The sequence below is a fragment of the Scyliorhinus torazame genome, chromosome 16 (genome assembly GCF_047496885.1).
Source record: "Scyliorhinus torazame isolate Kashiwa2021f chromosome 16, sScyTor2.1, whole genome shotgun sequence".
Lineage (NCBI taxonomy): Eukaryota > Metazoa > Chordata > Chondrichthyes > Carcharhiniformes > Scyliorhinidae > Scyliorhinus > Scyliorhinus torazame.
The window spans coordinates 49,166,189-49,189,547 of NC_092722.1; the positions used below are offsets into that span (position 1 = coordinate 49,166,189).

The following is a 23,359-nucleotide window of genomic DNA, read 5'->3' on the forward strand; positions in this document are numbered from 1 at the left end:
ATCCATTCAAGAGTATGGCATCCGGGAGAAGATGATGACATTGAGTCTGACTCCCAAAACGAGAACCCCTTTGCGACCCTGTTCGCAACTGATAACTGAGGTGTCCAGATGATGTTTTAAAAGGAACCGCTTGGGAGAAACGGTGTCCTTTCTGATGGAACCTGCACCATGTTTGTTGAATGTTTGTACGATTAGTGTTATCGTTTAGTGTTGTGTGTAAACTCGCAAAGTTTTTCACGTCACCACCCCCTTTGATGCCCAATGGCTGTTAGAGGAACTAGTTTGTCCCCAGAAAATTGTTAAAGGTACAAGTTTGTCCCAGACAATAGTTCAGAGGAACTAGTCTGTCGACAGAACCCAACTCATAGTTGCTCTCCTAATTCGAGAGGCAGCCCCCCACGACGACCACATTCTTACCCGATCTTGCCGGTTGCTCAGGCAGTGGAAAAACGGCATTGGTCCCCGCCCTGCCTGAGGACCACCCTCTGGTGAGCTACGCTCGGGTGGAGCACATACGGCATTGATCACCGTCCTACCCGGGGATTCTATCCAGATCTTACCCACCGCGGCCCATACGCACCCCATTTTGGCTCGTTACGTTCAAAATTCTTTTGTTTGGTTTTGGCAACCCTTAGGTTGCTTCCCTATGCTATTTACATCCTCAAACACTGGGATGGTAAATCACACAGGTTGCAAGACGGCTCGCAGTATGGCAGTATTTTCTTAGATGTCTAGTCCAAATATTCGGTTGAAAAAAAAGTAAAAAATGAGGGGGTCACACATGGTGACCAATTATAAAGGGAAATTGGCACCAAAAGACAGACATGCTAACGTACAAGATATTAAACAAGATAGTAACAGAAATTATGCTTGATCCACAGAATTCCAGAAGCTCCAGGAAGAGAGAAGAGACGAAAAGGAAGAGAAGAGAAGAAAGAAGAGAACAATGAAGAAATCATAGGTGTTTTTCGTTATCATTATAATTTGTAATCGGTTACGCGCGAACGCGAACCCCCTGACCCCAACCCCCCCCGGCCGTCAATGATTCACTTCCCCATAGCACCCAGAGCCCAGTGACAAGTAACAACACACCATCATGGTGTGATAGGCTTATAACGTGGTACTCCCTTTCATATGTAATAGAGTCCCTTTTAGCATTGGCGATATTCTGCAGCATTGTGCAGACTATCCGCATGAGAAAATGGCGAAGGAGAGCCTACCTCTCTCGCACCCCGGTATACAGGATAAGATCCCCTATTTTTGGTTTTCACCAGGCCCTCGAACCCCTTGATCTACAATAAAGGACATTCGTTTTGCGTCATTTGTGAATAAAGAAATATGTCTCATTTGCAACTGAAAGATTGTACAAATCTGTGCTTGACCGCCAAACCAGAGGAAAATGTGAATGCTGCTATTAATTTTGTATTGTTAGGAAGTTAGTATGATTGGATGTTTAAGTGAGTGTAGTTTATGGAAGATAGTTAGAGGTACCGTTTTTTAAATATGTTGTACTGCATGTCCCTATTGTGACATAGCGCCACTTAGAATTGTCAGTTAACATTTTCTTGCATAGTTATGGTCAGTGTAGAGGCCATGGAAGAGTGCTCGCTGGGTCAGGGAGTGAAAGCAACGCAGTTATGTGATCCTTCACGCTTCGCGTTAGGGATCACAAGGAGGGTGTGTAGCCACCTGGGTTGGCCACTTCCCGACTTGAAAATGGAGATCCGCTAAGAATGCAGGGAAATTCAGTCAAACGCAGGAAAAACAAGCAGATGCAAAGTTTCCTGTATATCAGAACTTGCAGGAACCCAGACAACACTGAAACTAACAACCATCTACATATTGATGAGCGATCCCCGGGAACAATTGGAAACAGTTAAGATAAACAAGGCCAAGCCAGACTCCTCGGCGCCAGCAGGAGCCAAGACAAAGGAAGGCCAACGGACACTTAGGAACCGCCCAGCGATCAGGGAACAGCTCCAGTATTGGAGAAATCGATCCAAGTGATCAGAACTTAGTCCAATCACTTGGAGCCAGGTACCTGGGGACTATAAAATAGAGTCCCCAAGTTCAATTCGTCCTTCTTGGCAGGGCCTCTCAGCAGCTCGAAACAACCCTTGACCGTGACCTGCCTAGCAGCTGCACCAACCAAGTAAGTCTCCAGTCAACGCACGCTACGAGATAGGCACTCCTAGCTGCCAGTCTATACCAGCTTTGAAGCCTGCAGACTCAGAATCGAACGAAAGGCCATTTTTTCCCCTGACCTGGTGGGCCAGTTCCAAAGCTAAGTATAGGCCTCTTAGTGTTAGAGATAGTCTAGTAAGTAGAGTTTTATACATGAGTATTGATTGACTGTGTATAATATATATGTTTTGATTTGAAACTTACTAACTGGTGTATTGAGTTATTGATCAGCACTTGAACTTGAACCTCGTGATGGTATCATAAAGATACCTGGCAACTCTAGAGCAAAGGTTATAAAACAGAGCAAATTAAGTAAAGACACAACGAGCAACATAACACCCCTTACTTCAAAGATAACCCTGAAAATAATACTAAATAATCCCTCAAAATGTTCCTTGAAAAAGGCTTCAAACCTTCAAAACAGCAACACACCAGGTCACACAATATATATATTCTCTGTTTTATGGCAGAGTTATATATGCTTGGTTGACTTCAGCTCCAGCACCTTGCTTTTCTTCCTGCAGCTCCCTGGAAACACACAGACACACACAAGCTGCTTTTTCGAACTGGCTTTCTCCCTTCAAGCAGCTCACAGCAAACCAGAACTTCTCAAGCTGCTGTCTCAAACTGGCTTTCTCCTTTTAAGCAGCTCACAGCAACACAGGCTGGCACTTTTAAGCTGCCCTCAGCAAAACCAGCCAGGCACTTTTCAGCTGCTCTCAGCAAAACTGAAACCAAAAGCAGAAGTGAGCTCAGCTCCCTCCAACCTCTGACATCACTTCAGTAATATGATCAACTCCATTCCTTCAAGGTACATTGCTTAAACATCCATTTCTTAAAGGTACTCTCACATGACACCGGACCATGGCATTGTGCCGGGGTCCTGGCACCGGCCACGATTTTCGGCTTACATGCGCTTCTCCGCCCAATCGCATTTCGTGATTTCACTGTCGTTGAACCGAGAATCTCCTCCATAGTGTCTTTGGATGTAGAGAAAGCATTTGATAGAGTGGAATGGAACTACCTACTTGGGATTCTGGAGATATTTGGATTCTGCCCTAAATTTGCCTGGATTTGTTTTGTTGGACAATGCCCCAAGGCCAACATTTGTATAAACACGGTATTTTCAGAATATTTTCCCTTGGGCAGAGGCACTAGTCAGGGCTGCCCTTTCTCTCCGCTGCTGTTGCCTTAGCTATTGAGCCCCTCTCGATAGAGTTGAGGGCATCTGCTCAGTGGAGATGTATTTGTTGGAATGGAGTGGAGCATCGGGTATCGCCTTATGCTGACGACCTACTTCTGTACATTACAGACCCGTTTCCCTCCACATACTCACCACGTTTGGTACCTTTTCTGGTTACAGATTAAATGTAGGTAAGTGTGTTTTCCAGTGAATCTACCTGCCAGAGGTCCTGACTTAGTTCACTGCGTTTCGCAGTCGGTATACCCCATAACTGGGCATGACTTCACAAACTGAATTACTCTAGCCTCTTCAGTAATGTCAAAGCTGATCTGCAGAGGTGGAATAGCCTCCTTTTATCCTTGGCAGGATAGGATGCAAACAATTAAAATGAATGTGCTTCTTAGATTTATCTTTTTCTTTCAATGATATCTTTTTGCCTGTGTCATTTTTTATTATGATGAATAAATTGATTTCCACTTTTATTTTGGCGGGCAGATGTCCCAGAATCTGCAGCGCTCTGCTTCAGAGAGACATGGGATTGGTACGTTAGGCCCTCCTGAATCTTTTGTTTTATTATTGGGCTGCCAACATTCTAAAAATTCTGCAATGGCTTAGTGACACTGAATCGATTTGGGGTGAAATGGAGGCTCAGTTGTGAACCACCACCTCCTCTCTTTGCGCCATAGTTACTGCACCAGCTGCCCTTACCTCTGCAGGATTTTCCTTGAGTATTGTGATTTCCTCCCTCAGGGTTTGGAAACAGTTTCGGCAGCATTTCAACCTTTGTTCCCTGTCTTCTTTAGCTTCGATTTGTGGTAATCACCTCTTTTTTCCTTCGGCATGGACCCATCGTTCAAGTCTTGGGGGCAAAGGGACTTGCACATTTCGGTGATCTATTCTTAGAGGGCAGATTTGCCAGCTTTGAGAAGCTCACAAACAAATTTTAGTTGCCCTGTGTGGTGAAATGCCTATGGGCTATATCATAGTTGGTGTCGTGTTAGGTACACTGGTATAACACTGGCTGCAACTGGATGCAGCATAGATCAAAAAGATACTCCAGATCTTGAAGTTAGTTCAATCAGGTTTATTGAACTAATAGCACAGTTCTCTGTGAGTTCGACTCTCTGCAAACTGAAGTGTGGTTACTCTGTCTGACAGAACCAGAGTAGCTCTTAGCCACGTGGTGGGGGTGTGAGATTGTAACAACACCCTTGACTGACTCTCTAGATGTTCATCAGTGGAAAGAGGCGGAGTGTGAGTGTCTCTTGTCTTTTGTAGTCAGATCTCACCCCTGAGTGCCCTGCCTGCTTATTGGTCATGTCCTGTTCTCTGTCCATTAGCTGCTTGTCTGTATATCATTATGTGTGTGTCCGCATATCATGACAGTTGGATGGTGTGCGACCTCCAACTAGCAGGTGGCAGGACAGGCACACCATGTGGTCTCCAGACCATGGTCATGTGACCCGGGACCCGGATATAAACAAAGACAAATCCGGCCATCTTCAGAAGAAGATTGGGAGGGTAATAAGATGTACAAGTAATTGGTCAGTGCTATGTGTACGTTCCAGAGGAGTAGTATTACAGGCCAGGGTTTAGAGAACCTCTTACTGTATCCTGGACTTCACCTGACTCATAGCTTTTAATAGATTTTGCTTATGGGGAGCACAAGGGCCCACTCTACAGGTGTGATGCAACAGAGATCTAAAGTACTTTTAAAACAAAACATTGTTTATTATATGAATCCAGTTAACATTTTATAAACACACAGTAAACATCTTAGCAACTATCAACTCAAATACTTCCCCCAAAGAATACAGTACTCTATAAGCAACCCTTAATCTTTCCTGGCAACTTCCATAAGACAAATACCCTCTTTAACAAAGACAGCAGATTTAAATTCTCTACTGAGAAAAGTTAGCACCTTTAAATTATCTGAAGATATTCATTTCATGCAGAGAGAGATCAAAAGTACACCTTGTTTGGCTGGATGCAGCTCCAACTCTGAAAATGAAACTAAACACAAAGTCTTAATAAAGGCATAGAAAATGATCAGGGGGTTGGATAGGGTGGACAGTGAGAGCCTTCTCCCGCGGATGGAAATGGCTGGCACGAGGGGACATAACTTTAAACTGAGGGGTAATAGATATAGGACAGAGGTCAGAGGTAGGTTCTTTACGCAAAGAGTAGTGAGGCCGTGGAATGCCCTACCTGCTACAGTAGTGAACTCGCCAACATTGAGGGCATTTAAAAGTTTATTGGATAAACATATGGATGATAATGGTATAGTGTAGGTTAGATGGCTTTTGTTTCGGTGCAACATCGAGGGCCGAACTGTACTGCGCTGTATTGTTCTATGTTCTATGTCTGAATGGCTGTTTGAACAGCCAGGTCAAAAACGATAGTAAAAACAGACAGTCAGCCAAGCTCCACCCACACTCTGACATCACTGCAGCTATTTGATAAACACCCATTTCTTAAAGGTACATCCACTACAGCTATTTGATAAACACCCATTTCTTAAAGGTACTCTCACATGACAGTAGCAAGACTCCTTGATAACGTGCTCTGTATCAGATTGCCATCTTACCACATAAGATACCATAAAAGGATCCTGGTTCGGACAAATCAAAGTATTTGGTGAGTTACTTCTTAAAGTACAAGGGACCAAACACAACATGATACCACATGTGCTGAAGGTTTGAAGTTGACAACGGCAGTGACAACGTTAGGCATTCGGCTTGAAGACCGGTCTGGTGAACTCCAACCTGAGGCAACCCAACGCAAAAAAAATGCTGAAGTTCGAGATGGACGGACTGAGGGCCCGCCACCAGCTTCAGATATTCGGAAACGTGGATCAGAACTGATGGCTGTTCAAACAGCCATTCAGACTTTGTGTTTCGGCCATGGGTCTGCAGGCCCAGCCCGATGAAAGGTGAATCCCATTGTTGCTAACATTGACAGGTCCACAAGCGCTCAAACTATGTAACCCGTTTGTCTATGAAAGTGAGGAGGATCAGAAGAACTTTGATGAAGTGATAAAGCGCTTTGATAAGCATTGTTCCTCCAAGAAGAATGAAACATTTGAGTGTTATCTGTTTTGTATGCCTACCCAGAGACCTGACGAATCATTTGACAGTTTTGTCACAGACTTGAGGCTGAAGGCCCAGCCATCCAACTTCGCTGACTTAAAATCTTCCTCAAGCCGCGACCAAATTATCTTTGGTTTGCTTGGGCGATGTTATTGTGGGAGGAAGATTTGGTCTTGGAAAAGGCAGTGAAGATTTGCCAGGCAAGCAAGATTGCTGCACAAAGAATTGGCAGAGTCTGCTCAAAGAATTTTGGCGCCGACATGGATGAAGAAGCCAGCGCCATTTGTGCTGTGTCACTCATCATAACGAAATGTGGTCTCAGTGCGGGTAGCCATTAGGGGCCGCCATCTTGTGCCAAAATGTGGCACTCGACATCCCCCACGGCAATGTCCGGCCTATGGAAACGTTTGTTCCAGGTGCAGCCGTGTTGTGCAGTAGATGAGATAAACACAGAAGAACAATTTTTCATTGATCTCATCACGCTGAGAAACCACATGACTAACAGAAACAAAGATTGAAACAGAATCGGAACAATACATGGAAGACAATCAGTTCCGAAAACTTTTACGTCCATTCTCAAATCGAAGGTAATGCTCAATGATACTTTCATTCAGTGTGACTTTGACCCTAAAGCGATAGCCAACCTCGTAAGTCGACATGCTTTACAGAAGCTAAATGTGCAGTGAGACTAATCGGTGAGGGATCATGATAGATTTCACCGCAAGAACGCTAGAGACCTTTGATGTTTGCGAATTAGTGCTCTCAGTGGCAGGCATATAGCACACAATACTCTTCCATGTGGATGTGGACACAATAATTGGTTTAAAATTGTGTGAATCCTTGAATCTGGTCGAGGAGATAGATTCTTAGGAGATAGCTGGTCACCTGAGCGAAGTGAATCACATGGTCAACCCGTAATAAAACATCTGCAGATGTGAGTGTTAAATGGACAGAGATTGACAAGCTGTGGAGCTTCACTCTGGAGTTTACATTCAGGCCTATTGAGTATTTCATGAATGAGGTGATCACTAAAGTGTGTCAGTTGGACTCACGGCCGCTGAAATCATGCGTGGATGAGCCTCAGATCATAGGCTGCACAATCGACTGGAGGGAGGGCAAAAGTACAGGAGTCGAAGCAATCCAAGAACAGCGATAAGTACCATATCCAAGGAATCGTTCTTCAACTTCTTCATTCCCAATGAAGTTTTAAGCCAAGCTTTGGCGGCCAAACAAAAGACTGACTTTGAACCTGGGGCACTATTGTGAAAACAAATAATCCCGTATGCAGTTATATTTTTCAAGTGAAAAGACTGACGATGATGCTGAATCTGAGGCCGACTACTATGAAAATCTGTTTGAGGTTACCTATGATGATGAAGGTGAGATGGATGATGAACACTACAAGCACCTTATACATCTCTTCTCCAGCAGCACAGATGAGGTTCCAGCGACAAGGCTCCAGTGATCTTCAAGCAATGGTGGTCATGGGGGACGCCCAGACCGCGCTGGACTCTGTGGAGATTGGTGCCCAGACCGAGGCACCCTCCAACCTCAGTGCTGCCGCCACTGTCCCCACACCCGCTGGGCCGCCACCACCACTGGGCCTGTGGAGTCCCTGGCCGGCGAGAACGGCAGAGGCACTGTCAACAATGCCCCTAAACTAATGTCCTTACAAGAGGTTGTCTCCATCCGCTCCCACACCGACCCCTCCCCCACTACTCACTTCCTAACCATGGTTATGTTCACTGCCCAGTAATAGTTCATTAAGTTTGGCAAGGCCAGTCCTCCTGTCCTATGCCCGCTCCAGCAGCACCTTCTTTACATGTGGGGGTTTCCCTGTCCAGACAGAACCCAAGATCAGGGCGTTAACTTTCCTGAAATAAACTTTCCTGGGATAAAAATCGGAAGGTTCTGAAAAACAAATAAAAGTTACGGAAGCACTGTCATTTTCACAGTTTGCACCCGCCCGCCAGCCACAGCAGAAGCATGGCCCATCCCTTAAAATTCCCCTTCATCTGCTCTACCAACCACGCCAGGTTCAATTTGTGCAGTTGTTCCCATCCCCATGCCCAAGTATCTGAAGTTCATCCCCACCGCTTCAAACAGCAGCTCGCCAAGCCTTCCCTCCTCTCCTCAGGCTTGAATCGGGAAGACCTCACTCTTCCCCATATTTAATTTATACCAGGAAAACTGACTGAATTCCTCTAAAATATTCATGATCTTCCAATGCCTTCCAACATCCAAAATGTAAAGTAACAGATCATCTGCGAAACTCTATGCTCCACCCCACCACACTCACCCGCACTATCCCTTTCCAACTCCTTGACGCTCTAAACGGCATTGCCAATGGCTCTATCACCAGGGCAAAAAGCAAAGGGGAGAGTGGGCATCCCTATATGGTCCCATGATGCAATCCAAAATACCCGAAACTCACTCGATTCATCCTAATATTTGCTACTGGCGCCCTATATAGCAACTGGACCCAATGCACCAACCCCTGCCCGGAACCGAACTATCCCAGTACTTCTCACGCATATTCCCATTCTACCCAAACAAAGGCCTTCTCCGCATCCTTGGCGACCTCCACCTCCTGTCCCACCCGGGGCATCATAATCACATTTCATAAGCGCCCAACGTTCGCCGACAGATGCCTCCCCTTTACAAACCCCATCTGGTCCTCCCCTAACACCCCCGGCACACGTGGGGGTTTCAATCCGAGAGGCCAAGATCTTTGCCAACAGCTTGGCATTCTCTTTCAGCAACAAGATCGGGCGGTAGGACCCACATTGCTCCGGGTTCTTATCCTTCTTCAAAATTATGGATATCGAAGCTTGCGATAATGTAGGGGGAAGCGCATCCCCTTCTCCCTCGCCTCATTGTGTGCCTTTACCAACAAGGGTAGTAAGATTTACCAGATCCCCCGAAAACGTCTTATAAACTAGTCAATAAGATTTGAAACAGAGAATTCAGAGAATAGTGAGAATATGAAACATTATACCTGAGATACCCTCAATTACGACTCGGGAGAGAAGATTGATAATTCAAAGGCTTTAATTAGCAGAGAACCAGACAGATGCCGAGAAGTGTGCTCACTGCACGCTGCCCACTGAACATTACCTTGGGCGCAATTCTCCGCTCCCGCGCCGGTTTGGGGAATCACCTGGGTCGCCAAATTTTCCTGCCATACCGGTCCGACGCCCTCCCGCGATTCACGGAAGCGGCCAGATCGGCACCATCGCGTTTTGCGCGGCGCTGTCCAGTGAATCGCCCGAGACAGCCAAAATGGCGATTCACGGGTACCCCCGCGATTCTCAGTGCTGGGTGGGCCGAGCGGCCTGCCCAAAATGGCGGATTCCCCCGGCGCCGTCCACACCTGGTCGTTGCCGGCGGGAACAGCACGGGAACGCTGGAGGGGGGGGGGGGGCGGCCTGCGGGGGGGGGGGGAGGGGGGATCCTGCACCGGGGGGAGGGCCTCAAATGGGGTCTGGCCCGCGATTGGTGCCCACCGATCGTTGGGCCGGCCTCTCTGAAGGAGGACATCCTTTCTTCCGCAGCCCCGCAAGATCCGTCAGACATCTTCTTGCGGGGCGGACTCGGAGAGGACGGCAACCACGCATGCGCGGGTGACGCCAGTTATGCAGCGCCGGCCGCGTCATGTATGCGGCGCCGCCTTTACGCGGCGCCAAGGCCTGGCGTGCGTAAATGACGCGGCGCCGCTCCGAGCCCATTATCGGGCCCTGAATCGGTCGGGATAGGGGCCGTTTCACGCCATCGTGAACCTCGGCAGCGTTCACGACGGCGCAAACACTCTGTCTCCATTTATGAGAATCCCGCCCCTTATATACAGTTCCCTGGGGGGGCGGAGCCGGAGGCGGAGACCCCCAGGGTTCCAAACCCGGTCTTAAAGGGATCATCACATTACAGTTATACAGTTATCATTCATCACAATACCACAAGGAGTAGTTGAGGTAAATGCCACAGATACATTTAAAGGAAAGCTAGATAATGAGTGAGAAGGGAATAGAGTTCTGCTGAGTTGGATGAGGGAAGATGATAAGATGCTGAAGTGGTGCATAAACACTGGCATGGACTGGTTAGGCTTAACTCAGTTTCTGCGCTGTATATTGTATATATTTTTATATTTTTCTTCAAATGTGTATCTAATTCCCTGTAAAGTATATTTACTACCCACCAATAGATAGATGTGATGCTACATTGCACATTTAAATCTATTCTGCTGCAATTAGAAATTAGTATTGATGGAAATATATTCATAATGATCAGCATTGTGGGAATATTTGTATTGATTAAGGTCCTCACTTTTGTCATTACTTTTGCAGAAAAGTGCAAGTCCTCTATGGTGGAACAGACCTGTTTGACTATGAAGTAAGACGAACATTTAAAAATGACATGTTGCTGGCTTTTATCAGCAGTGGATGCATAGCAGTCCTGGTCTACATTCTAACCTCATTTTCAGGTTAGTGCCCCTCCTCATTTTATGTTTTCTTGTGGTATGTATTGTTTTAATTTCCATGCCTTTAGCAACGCCACTTTGCAGATGGTCATCAGGAAGTGCTGGAGAATATTACAAAACAGCTCCAGATCTAATTCTGCCTTCATGTGCAAGAAGTGCCAGCCTGCTTTTGCCCTACTACCCTTCAAGATTTCAGTGTTTCTCCACTTCTGTCCCTTTACACAGCCCTGATTCTCTAAAGGTAAACTTGCAGGTTGAGTCCGTAATTAAGAAATCAAATGCAATGTTGTCATTCATCTCAAGAGGCTTGGAATATAAAAGGAGGGATGTACTTCTGAAGCTTTATAAAGCATTAGTTAGGCCCCATTTAGAATACTGTGAGCAATTTTGGGCCCCACACCTCAGGAAGGACACACTGGCACTGGAGCGGGTCCAGCGGAGATTCATACGGATGATCCCAGGAATGGTAGGCCTAACATACGATGAACGTCTGAGGATCCTGGGATTATAATCCTGGGATTATATAATAGAAACTTACAAGATAATGAATGGCTTAGATAGGGTGGACGTAGGGAAGTTGTTTCCATTAGCAGGGGAGACTAGGACCCGGGGGCACAGACTTAGAATAAAAGGGAGTCACTCTAGAACAGAGATGAGGAGAAATTTCTTCAGCCAGAGAGTGGTGGGTCTGTGGAATTCATTGCCACAGAGGGCGGTGGAGGCCGGGACGTTGAGTGTCTTTAAGACAGAAGTTGATAAATTCTTGATTTCTCGAGGAATTAAGGGCTATGGAGAGAGAGCGGGTAAATGGAGTTGAAATCAGCCATGATTGAATGGTGGAGTGGACTCGATGGGCCGAATGGCCTTACTTCCACTCCTATGTCTTATGGTCTTATGATTGTCATCACTTCACCATTAGCAACGTGCATCCAGCCACCTGCGCTCGAAAATCTGCAATTCCCTCCTTGCGTACTTCCTTTTTTAAAAATTTGTTCATGGGATGTGGGCGTCGCAGGCTGTGTCAGCATTTATTGCCCATTCCTACCTGCTCTCCAGGGGCAGTTAAGAGTCTAACAATATTGCTCTGGGTCGGGAGTCACATATATGCCAGACCAGGCAAGGATGGCCGATTTCCTCCCCTAAAGGACATTAGTGAACAAGATGGGTTTTTATGACAATCAACAAGGTTTCATGGTGATCACTAGACTTTTAATTCCAGATTTCTATTGAATTCAAATTTCAGCATCTGCAGTGGTGGGATTTGAACCTGGGACCCCTACCCCCGAGCAGTAGTCTGGATCACTAGTCCAGTGACAATACCACTACGCCAGCACCTCCCCTCCCTCTCCATCTCACCTTCTTGAAGTTCTACTTACAATCTAACTTTGACCAAAGTTTAGGTGACTGTTCTAATATCTATTGTCTCGTGTCAGATTTTGTCAGATTATGCTCCAGTGACATGCATTGGAATATTTTTACTATTTTGCAGGAGATTTATATAAATGCTTGTTTTTGTTTTTGATATATTGTACGAAATCAAAGATTGTTCAGATGCAGAACTGAAGACATTAGTCTATGTCCTTCCATTCATTTTACAGCTTTTGACCACTTTGACCATTTCAATGATCACACTTAATTAATTTGCTCATTCTCCCTTCATACGACTGGAGCCTCTTCCATTTTCTAGGCCCCAGTATCATAACTTATTATTCAACCCAATTCAAACTTACTGTGAGCAGTTCTGGGTGGGCACCAAACTTTACGAAAGGATAGATTGGCTTAACAGGAAAATTTTACCAGAAGGACCTGGACATGAGTGATTAAATTACAAGGCGAGATTACACAAACTAGAGTTGTATTCCCTGGACTTTAGGAGTTGATTTGACTGAAGTTGTCAAGATATTAAGGGGAACAGATAGTTCCTTCTATCTATCCTCTTTCCGTTGGTTGGGAGTTGAGAACATAGGGCCCATAGTCTCAAAATAAGAGCAACGTCTCTTGGGAATGAAATTTGGAAACTTTTCCGACAAAGCAGAGAAATTTGGAACTGTTTTCTGCAAACAGCAGTTGATTCTGGATCAGTTGTAAATTTTACATCTGAGATTGATAATTTTTCCCCTAAAGTATATGGAATTAGGTCGCAGATCATCTGTGGCCTGATTGACTGGCATTTAAGCTTGATGGACTAAATTGCTTACTCCTGTTTCTATGTAAACTCTCCCTTGCCAACTGATGTGTATAGAAATCTGCCCATGCCAACCCACATATCCAATACCAAATGAAACTGAGAATTCCTCTTTCATTATCAGTGAATCTCCTTGTCACACACAGCCAACAAGGCATGTGGCAAAGATTTCTATTCTTGCCTTGAAAAAGGCAGCTTAAGGAGAATACATATGAAAGCATAAAATAATGAGCTTGTTCTGTGATGTAATATACTACAATTTATTGATGGCACAGAAATAGGTAATTCGGTCCAACAAATTCATACTGGTGTTTATGCACCATGTGAGCCTCCTCCCACACCTTATTCAAGGAATCGTTGGTTACAGCACAGAAGATGCCCATTCAACTTGTCATGTACATCTAACCCCATTAATAAATGCTTCCATTCATTTCTCCCTTATTTGTTTATCTAAATTTCCTTGAAGTGCATCTGTGCTCGTTACTTCGGCTATTCTTTGTGGTAGCAAGTTCCAGATTCAATCCACTCTCCCCGCATCAAGAAATTTCTCCTGAATTCCCTGTCGGTGACTATCACATATCTTTGGCCCCTTATTTTTGTCCCACTCACAAGTGGAAACATCAGGCAAAACCTAATGCCCCCACTCAGAGATTGGTGCGGCCTTTCGGAGGCGAATGGAGATCCTTAAATGGCCACTTAAGTGCCTCATCCCACCGCCAGATTTGTTAGGTTGGTTCTCTCCTTTCTGGGTGCTCAATGGAGGCACCCACAGTGGAAATAAAGGGATCCGGAGTAAGGCCCCTCTGCCATTCAAATCAATCCCTACATCGCCTGGGTCTCCCTCTCCTGGCCCTGGTTGATCCACTCCACTCACCTGTTTCCTAGGGTTTCAAAGTCAATTCCTGGAGTGAGTCACAGTGCAGTACTGGTGGTAGCCACTTCTGGTGACACTGCCAGTACTGGGGAACTGCCAGACATTCAATGGCATTACCATCACTGAGTCCTTCACTATTAACACCTGAGAGTTACCATAAATATTGTGGTTGCAAGAGCAGGTCAGAGGCTGAGAATTCTGTGGCAGGTAACTTCATTCTTAACTTCCTAAAGCCATCTACAAGGCACGATCCAGGAGTGTGATGGATAAGTGCGGCTCCAACAATGCTCAAGAAACTTGGCTCCAATCAGGACACAGCAGCCCACCTTTTGGTACACCCCCACCACCTTGAGCATTTACTTACTCCACCACCAATGTATAGTAGCAGCAGTGTGTACCATCTACAAGATTCATTGCAGCAACTCACTAAGGCGCCTTTGTCAGAACCTTTGGAATCCACAACTTGTACCACCTACAAGGACCAGGTCAGTAGATGCAAGGAAACACCACCATATTGTTTTATAATGGAAAAAGCATTGAGAGATATTAATGGAAGAGATGAACCTGTTTCTTTGTGTAAAGATAATTGAAGAAATTATTTAATAAATGGAATTGTTACAGTAGGAATTATTCCTAAATCACCTATTGGATGGATAAATTTCATTCTCGGTAATAATTTGGCTTGTGGGGACAGTGATGCGGTGACAACTGTGGTGCAGCAGATGGTTGACCATGTTGATCTTAACCAACCTTTTGAAAACTATGGACAAAATGAAACACTTATTGCAGATAACAAGCAATTGAAGGAAACCCGATTAATGTAGAAAATCAACTTTAATGTAGAAAAGAGGAGTTTGCTAATTAAAAAGAGGATTGGTAAGAGCAATTGAGAATCAATCATATCATGGAAAGTGGAACACGTGACTTAAACTGTTTAAATGATAAGCTTGTAAAAGCAAACTTGGCAAAATCAATTATCAGTTAACATTTGATTAATTTAGTGCAGCAGAAGTCACTATGAAGTATCATAGAAAATGTCTTGAACAGTAAAATAAGATGCTGGTAAATCGGCTGAATAGTGAAATAAAAAGCAAAACTAATGAACTGTTAGAACTTCGCCCTGAAAAGAACAATGAGATTCTTGAATTTGGAAGAAAACTGGGAAAAATAGGTGGTTTTGAGTGTCACAATTCTAAAGTTGTTTCTGTCAAAAAATTCAATGCTGAATAGTGTTCCAGTTGAGAAAAGAACATTTCCAGGTAATATTACTGATGTATTAAAGTTACTAATGGACAATAAGAAAACAACTGAAGTGCCTGCAAAATTGGAAATTACAAAGAAAGACTGAAATTGAAAAATGACATTCTGGGTCAATGACCAAAGGCATTGATTTAGATTGGATTAGATTTATTGTCACGTGTACTGAGACACAGTGAAAAGTATTGTTCTGCATGCAGTCCAGACAGCTCATTCCATACATGAAAAAACATAGGACATACATAAATACACAATGTAAATACATAGTCACAGGCATTGGGTGAAGCATACGGAGTGTAGTACTACTCAGTAGAGAAGTTGTGTGAAGAGATGAGTTCAGTCCAGAAGAGGGTCATTCAGTAGTCTGGTAATCGCGGGGAAGAAGCTGTTTCTGAACCTGTTAGTTCGTGTTCTTAGCCTTTTGTATCTCCTGTCCGATGGAACAGAGAATAACCCGGGTGGGAGGGGTCTTTGATTATGCTTCCCGCTTTCCCAAGGCAGCGGGAGGTGCAGACAGAGTCAATGGATGGGAAGCAGTTTTGCATGATGAACTGGGCTGTGTTCATGACTTTCTGAAGTTTCTTACGGTCTTGGGCCGAGCAGTTGACATGCCAGGCTGTGATGCAGCCGGATAGGATGCTTTCTATGGTGCATCTGTAAAAATTGGTAAGAGTCAATGTAGACATGTAAATTCCCTTAGTTTCCTGAGGAAATTTAGGCACTGTTGTGCTTTCTTGGTCGTAATGTCACACGAGTGGACCAGGACAGATTGTTGGTGATGTGCACACCTGGGAATTTTAAACTGTCAACAATCTCCACCTCGGCACCATTGATGGAGACAGGGGTGTGTACCATATGTCACTTCCTGAAGTCAATGACCAGCTCCTTAGTTTTGCTGACGTGAGGGAGACATTGTTGTCGTTGCACCACGCCACTGGATTCTCTATCTCCTATCTCCTGTTCTCTGGCTGATCGTTGTTCGAGATCCGACTCACTAAAGTAGTGTCATTAGCAAACCTGTAGATGGAGTTGGAGCCACATTTTGCCACACAGTCGTGTGTGTAAAGGGAGTATAGTAAGAGGCAAAGTATGCTGCCTTGCGGGGGCCCGATATTGAGGACAATCGTGGAGGAGGTGTAGTTGTTTATCCTTACTGATTGTGGTCTATGGGTCAGGAAGATGAGGATCCAGTTGCAGAGGGAGGAGCCAAGTCCTAGGTTTTGGAGTTTTGATATGAGCTGGGCTGTGATTGGTGTTGAAGGCGGAGCTGTAGTCAATGAATAGGAGTCTGACATAGGAGTCCCTGTGGTCGAGATGCTCCAGGGATGAGCGTAGGGCCACGGAGACGGCGTATGCTGTGGACCGGTTGTGGCAGTTTGCGAATTGCAGTTGCTCAAGGCATTCTGGGAGTATGGAGATTGTCAGTAATACTACACAAGCTATATCGGTTGGAATACAGCAAATGGACAATTTGGAAAAGGCCATTAAAAATCTGCTGAGAACTGGACTGAGATCATTCATAAATTATGTACAAAAAAAGTTTGAATGGTTATAAAAAATTATGAAATTATGAGGGTGGAAGTGATTGCCATTGCTCAAACAGAATGGAAAAGACTCATTTTAAATGGGATTGGGAGAGATGACAAGATCACAATGGTCAAAGAACAAACTAAGCAAGAATACAAAACCATTTTGAGTGAACATAAGCAGCTGAACAACATCCTTGAAACAGCTAAACTAAGATTTTGACAAGAAGAGATGAGGGGTGGAATTCTCACGCCCCCACACTGGGTGGGGGAATCGCCCGGGCGCCGTGCGTGTCCCGCCACGCTGCCCGCACGCGATTCTCTCTCCCCCCCCCCCAACCGGCGCAGCGAGAATCACGGCTGGTCGCTGGGAGAATCGGCGCTTGCCATTGGTAACGGGCGAGCGGCGATTCTCCAGCCCGGATGGGCTGAGCGGCCTGCCCAACGTGACAGGTTCCTGCCGGCGCCATCCACACCTGGTCGCTGCCGCGGGAACAGCGCAGGAATGCTGGGGGGGGGGGGGGGGGGCCTGTGGGGGGGTGAGGGGGGTTCCTGCACCGGGGGCGGCTCAAAAGGGGTCTGGCCCGCGATCGGTGCCCACCGATCGGCGGGCCGGCCTCTCTGAAGGAGGATCTCCTTTCCTCCGCTGCCCCGCAAGATCCATCCGACATCTTCTTGCGGGGCGGCCGCGGGGAGGACGGCAACCCCGCGTGTGCCAGTTGGCGCCGGCCAACCCGCGCATGCACGGGTGACGTAATTTACGCGGCATCGGTCACATCATTTACGCTTTTACGCAGCGCCAAGGCCCGGCGCGTGTAAATGACACGGTGCCGCTCCTAGCCCCCCCGGGGGCGGGAGAATAGTGGGCTGGGAGCGGCCGCCGACGCCGGAGTGAAACACTCCGGTTTTCACTCCGGCGACGGGACTTAGTCTCCCGATGGGAGAATTGCGCCCCAGATGTTAATGCACAAAAACATAATTTTGACTTTTATTTAGCAAAATGAGAATTTACCATATTTAATTCGGAAAATGAGCTAAAGAATGGAACTATGCCTCCAAGTAATGGAAAGGACAATTGGACTATAGATTAAATGAAAGATTATTTTCAGAATTAAGACTGGGAAGAAAAAGAAAAAGAAATACAGGACTTGAGTTATGATAGTGCTATCATGTATAGAACCTGGAAGTGCAGTTACATGTGTTACCTTTGTTGTGGTGAAATCTTTGCAATGATACAACATGACATGTGGTTACGAAATAAGAGAAGTTTACTTGCATGATGCAATGTTATTTTGTTAGATATTTATGATAAATTTGCGTGAATTGGATGCAACACCATTGTAAAGATATCTTCATAGTTATGAAGCATTTTTCCTTTCAGTGGGACATGTCAGGAAACAAAGGTAGATTTAAGTAATATATATTTGTATTTTTTGGTATTAGAAATAGGGGGCTGGATTCTCCGCTGCGCCACAGTTCTGCCTCGACCCGCCGGCGGGATTCTCCGTTACGCCGGCCAGTCAATGGGGTTTCCCATTGTGGGGCAGCCCCACGCTGTAGGGAAACCCCCGGGCGCCAGCAAAATGGAGAATCCTGCCGGCGGAGAATCCCACCTATGGTATAACTTTAAGCTTAATTTTGTGTTTCTCCATAAGAAAGTGCTCAAATTTCAACTCATACAATGCAAGACTGTGGATTTTGGTTTCATTTCAAAATGTGCCTGCATTGTGCTTGAAAGGTTTACAAAATAAAAACAATTAGAGATAAAGAAAGAAAGACTAGACCGTTGGGTGGCAACCATGGGCCCACGCTGACAGTCATAGCACTTTTTGTTATGAAGAACCAGTGGACGTGATTTAGTTAGATTTCCAGAAGGCCTTTGACAAGGTACCGCCTAGGAGACTGTTGCATAAGTTAAGAGCCCATGGTGTTAAGGGTAAGATCCTGGCATGGATAGAGGATTGGCTGACTGGAAGAAGGCAGAGAGTAGTGTTAAAGGGTCTTTTTCAGGATGGCAGCCGGTGACTAGTGGTGTGCTTCAGGGGTCGGTGCTGGGACCACAACTTTTCACAATATACATTAATGATCTGGAAGAAGGAACTGAAGGCATGTTGCTAAGTTTGAAGATGATACAAAGATCTGTAGAGGGACAGGCAGTATTGAGGAAGTAAGCGGGCTGCAGAAGAACTTGGACAGGCTAGGAGAGTGGACAAAGAAGTGCCATATGGAATACAATGTGGAAAGGTGTGAGGTTATGCACTTTGGAAGATGAAATAGAGGCCTGGACTAGTTTCTAAATGATGAGATGCTTAGGAAATCAGAATTTTGGGCTCTTTTCAGGGCCCCCAACGGCACTTTTTCAACGTTTCCCGTTGTGGGAAGGAGTCTACAACAGCTCCCCGTCAGTATATGGCTTCAACTAGGAGCGGGGCGACAAAAAAGGTGGTGGTGGACCCGAAGAAGGTGCGAGAGAAGGACAAAATGGCGGTGGGCGGAGACCAGGCAGCGTGGATGCAGTGGGCGGAAGAGCAGTAGGGGGGTATCCAGCGCTGCTTCAGAGAGATTAAAACGGACCTGCTAGAGCCGATGAAGGCGTCTATTGATAAGCTGCTGGAGACACAGACAGCCCAGGGAGTGGCAATCCGCGAGGCTCGACAAAAGATCTCTGACAATGAGGACGAGATCTTCGGCCTGGTGGTAAAGGTGGAGGCGCACGAGGCGCTCCACAAGAAATGGCAGGAGCGGTTCGAGGAGATGAAGAATCGGTCGAGGCGGAAGAATCTGCGGGTTCTGGGCCTCCTGGAGGGGCCGGACGTGGGGGCCTATGTGGTCACCATGTTGAACTCGCTGATGGGAGTGGGGTCCTTCCAGGGGCCCCTGGAGCTGAAAGGGGCCCATAGAGTGCTGGCGAGGAGGCCCAAGGCTAACGAGCCTCCGCGGGCGGTGCTGGTGAGGTTCCATCGGTTCGTCGATCAGGAGTGTGTGCTCAGGTGGGCCAAGAAGGAGAGGAGCAGCAGGTGGGAGAACCAGGAGGTTCGGCTATATCAGGACTGGAGTGCGGAGGTTGCGAAGAGGAGGGCCAGGTACAATCGAGCAAAGTCGGTGCTGCACAGGAAGGGAGTGAAGTTTGGCATGTTGCAGCCGGCGCGACTGTGGGTTACCTACAAGGACCGGCACCATTATTTTGAGTCTCCGGAGAAGCCGTGGGTCTTTGTTCAGGCCAAGAAGTTGGACACAGATTGAGGGTCGGGACGGGCGATTGGGGACTACGGTTGATATGCTATGTTTATTTTTGTTTCGAGGGGGGGGCCTTTGTATTGCTCTGGGTTTCTTTTTCTTTGTGTTTTTTCTGAGGGTGGCTGGGGCGGGTTGGGCACTGTTTTGGTTGGGTTGGTCGGTTGGCTCTTGGAGGTGAGATGGGCCCCGCGAGGGAGGGGGCGGCCCGAGTCAGCGGTGAGGGGACCGGGTCTGTAAAAGGAGCTGCATCAGAGGTGGCGGGACGTGGTAGGTGGAAAGCGCGGGCTTTTTCCCGCGCTGAAGACTGGAGGGGGCGGGGCCGGGACGGGGAAGCGAGGGTTGTTTCCCGCACTTAGAACAGAAGGGGGAGGGGGAGAGCCTATGGATCGGGACGGGAGAGGAGGGTGTGTGCCACACAATGGGAGGAATCGAAGGAGAGGCGGGAGTGGCCGGGGTCAGCAGGAGTCAGCTGACTTGCGGAAGGGCAATGGGGGGAGTAAATCAGCTAGGATGGGTCCTAGCCGGGGTTGAGGGGTTGGGTGGGGGGGAATCGAGTTGCTGCTGCTATGGTCAAGGAGGAGCTGGAGCGAGTGAGGGGGGGTCGAGATGGGGGTATGCCACTGTGGGGAACGGGCCGGGTGTGGGGTGCGGGCGCGTGGCTGGCCGAGGAGGGGTCATGGCTAGTCGGCGGGGGAGGGGGGCGGGTAGCCCCCTGATCCGGCTGATAACCTGGAATGTAAGGGGACTGAATGGGCCGGTTAAGCGGGCCCGCGTGTTCGCGCACCTGAAGGGGCTCAAGGTGGATGCGGTTATGCTTCAGGGGACACACCTGAAGGTGGCAGACCAGGTAAGATTGAGGAAAGGATGGGTAGGTCAGGTGTTTCACTCGGGGCTGGATGCCAAAAATCGAGGGGTGGCGATCTTGGTGGGAAAGAAGGTGTCGTTTGAGGCGTCGAGCATTGTGGCAGATAATGGCGGCAGGTACATAATGGTAAGTGGTAAGTTGCAGAGAGAGAGGGTGGTACTGGTCAATGTGTATGCCCCGAACTGGGACGATGCGGGTTTTATGCGGCGTATGTTGGGTCGGATCCCAGACTTGGAAGTGGGGGGGCCTGATAATGGGGGGAGACTTTAACACGGTGCTGGACCCGGCACTGGATCGCTCCAGGTCTAGGACGGGTAGGAAGCCGGCGGCGGCTATAGTGCTGAGGGGGTTTATGGACCAGGTGGGAGGGGTGGACCCTTGGAGATTTGCAAGGCCGGGGGCTAGGGAATTTTCACTCTTCTCACATGTCCATAAGGCTTATTCACGAATCGACTTTTTCATCTTGAGTAGGGCGTTGATAGCGAGAGTAGAGGATACTGAGTATTCGGCAATAGCCATTTTGGACCACGCCCCGCATTGGGTGTACTTGGAGATGGGGGAGGAGAGGGACCAGCGCCCACTGTGGCGCTTGGAGGTGGGGCTGTTGGCGGACGAGGAGGTGAGCGAGCGGGTCCGAGGAAGTATAGACGGCGGTGGTGAGGGGAGAGCTGATCTCCATTAGGGCCCACAAGGAGCGGAGGGAACGGGGGGAGAGGGAAAGGCTGGTGGGGGAGATGGTGAGGGTAGACAGGAGGTATGCGGAGGAGCCCGAGGAAGGATTGTTGAGGAAGAGGCGTAGCCTCCAGGCCGAATTTGACCTGGTGACCACCAGGAAGGCGGAGGTGCAGTGGAGGAAGGCCCAAGGGGCGATTTACGAGTATGGGGAAAAGGCAAGCCGGATGCTGGCGCATCAGCTTCGGAAGCGGGACGCAGCTAGGGAGATCGGGGGAGTTAAGGACAGGGGTGGGGGTGGGGGGGGGTGCGGAGTGGAGCTGGCATCAATGGGGTTTTCAGGGACTTCTACGAGGAATTGTACTGATCCGAGCCCCCACGCGGGGAGGGAGGGATGGGCCGCTTCCTCGACCAATTGAGGTTTCCAAAGGTGGAAGAGGGACTGGTGGCGGGATTGGGGCCCCCGATTGGGCTGGAGGAGATGATCAAAGGGATAGGAAGCATGCAGGCGGGGAAGGCACCGGGGCCGGACGGTTTCCCGGTTGAGTTCTATAAAAAATATATGGACCAGTTGGGCCCGCTGTTAGTTAGGACCTTTAATGAGGCAAGGGAGGGGGGGGCCTTGCCCCCGACGATGTCCTGGGCACTGATCTTCTTGATCCTGAAGCGGGACAAGGATCCCCTGCAATGTGGGTCTTACAGACCGATTTCCTTGCTAAATGTAGATGCCAAGGTGCTGGCGAAGGTCTTAGCCATGAGGATTGTGTGCCGCAGATCATCCATGAAGACCAGACCGGGTTTGTGAAGGGGAGACAGTTGAAAGCGAATGTGCGGAGGCTTTTGAACGTCATCATGATGCCGGCAAGGGAGGGGGAGGCGGAGATAGTGGTGGCGATGGACGCTGAGAAAGCCTTCGATAGGGTAGAGTGGGGGTACCTGTGGGAGGTGCTGAAGAGGTTCGGGTTTGGGGAGGGGTTTGTCAAGTGGGTTAGGCTGTTGTATGAGGTCCCGATGGCGAGTGTGGCCACAAATAGGAGGAGGTCCGAGTACTTTCGGTTGCACCGAGGGATGAGACAGGGGTGTCCCCTGTCCTCCCTGCTCTTCGCACTGGCGATTGAACCCCTGGCTATGGCACTGAGAGAGTCGAGGAACTGGAGGGGGTTGGTGCGGGGTGGGGAGGAGCACAGGGTGTCGCTTTATGCGGACGACCTGCTGCTGTATGTGGTGGACCCGGTGGGAGGAATGCCAGAGGTAATGAGGATCCTTAGGGAATTCGGGGACTTTTCGGGGTACAAGCTCAATATGGGGAAGAACGAGCTGTTTGTAGTTCAGCTAGGGGACCAGGAGAGGGGGATTGGCGAGCTCCCACTAAAAAGGGCGGAGAGGAGCTTCAGATATTTGGGGGTCCAGGTGGCCAGGAGCTGGGGGGCCCTGCATAGGCTTAACTTTACAAGGCTGGTGGAGCAAATGGAGGAGGAGTTCAAGAGGTGGGACGAGTTGCCGCTGTCCTTGGCGGGCAGGGTGCAGTCAATCAAAATGACGGTGCTCCCAAGGCTTTTGTTCCTGTTCCAGTGCCTCCCCGTGTTTATCCCGAAGGCTTTTTTCAGGCAGGTTAACAGGAGTATAATGGGGTTTGTGTGGGCGCGAGGGACTCCGAGGGTGAGAAGGGTGTTCCTGGAGCGGTGTAGAGATAGGGGGGGACTGGGGCTGCCCAACCTCTGTGGATACTACTGGGCCGCCAATGCGACGATGGTGCGCAAGTGGGTGATGGAGGGGGCTGCATGGAAGAGGCTGGAGACGGCGTCCTGTTTGG

At 47.9% G+C, this 23,359-nt stretch overlaps 1 protein-coding gene across 4 annotated transcripts in view; it reads left to right on the forward strand.

Moving 5' to 3' along the window:
• Positions 1 to 23,359, forward strand: part of disp3 (dispatched RND transporter family member 3) — an 876,012-nt gene that overhangs the window by 542,885 nt on the left and 309,768 nt on the right. For all 4 annotated transcript variants that reach the window (XM_072478461.1, XM_072478460.1, XM_072478462.1 and 1 more), the window contains one exon: positions 10,797 to 10,933. In XM_072478461.1, the coding sequence (XP_072334562.1) occupies positions 10,797 to 10,933 (137 nt within the window). The remainder of the gene's footprint in view (positions 1 to 10,796; positions 10,934 to 23,359) is intronic.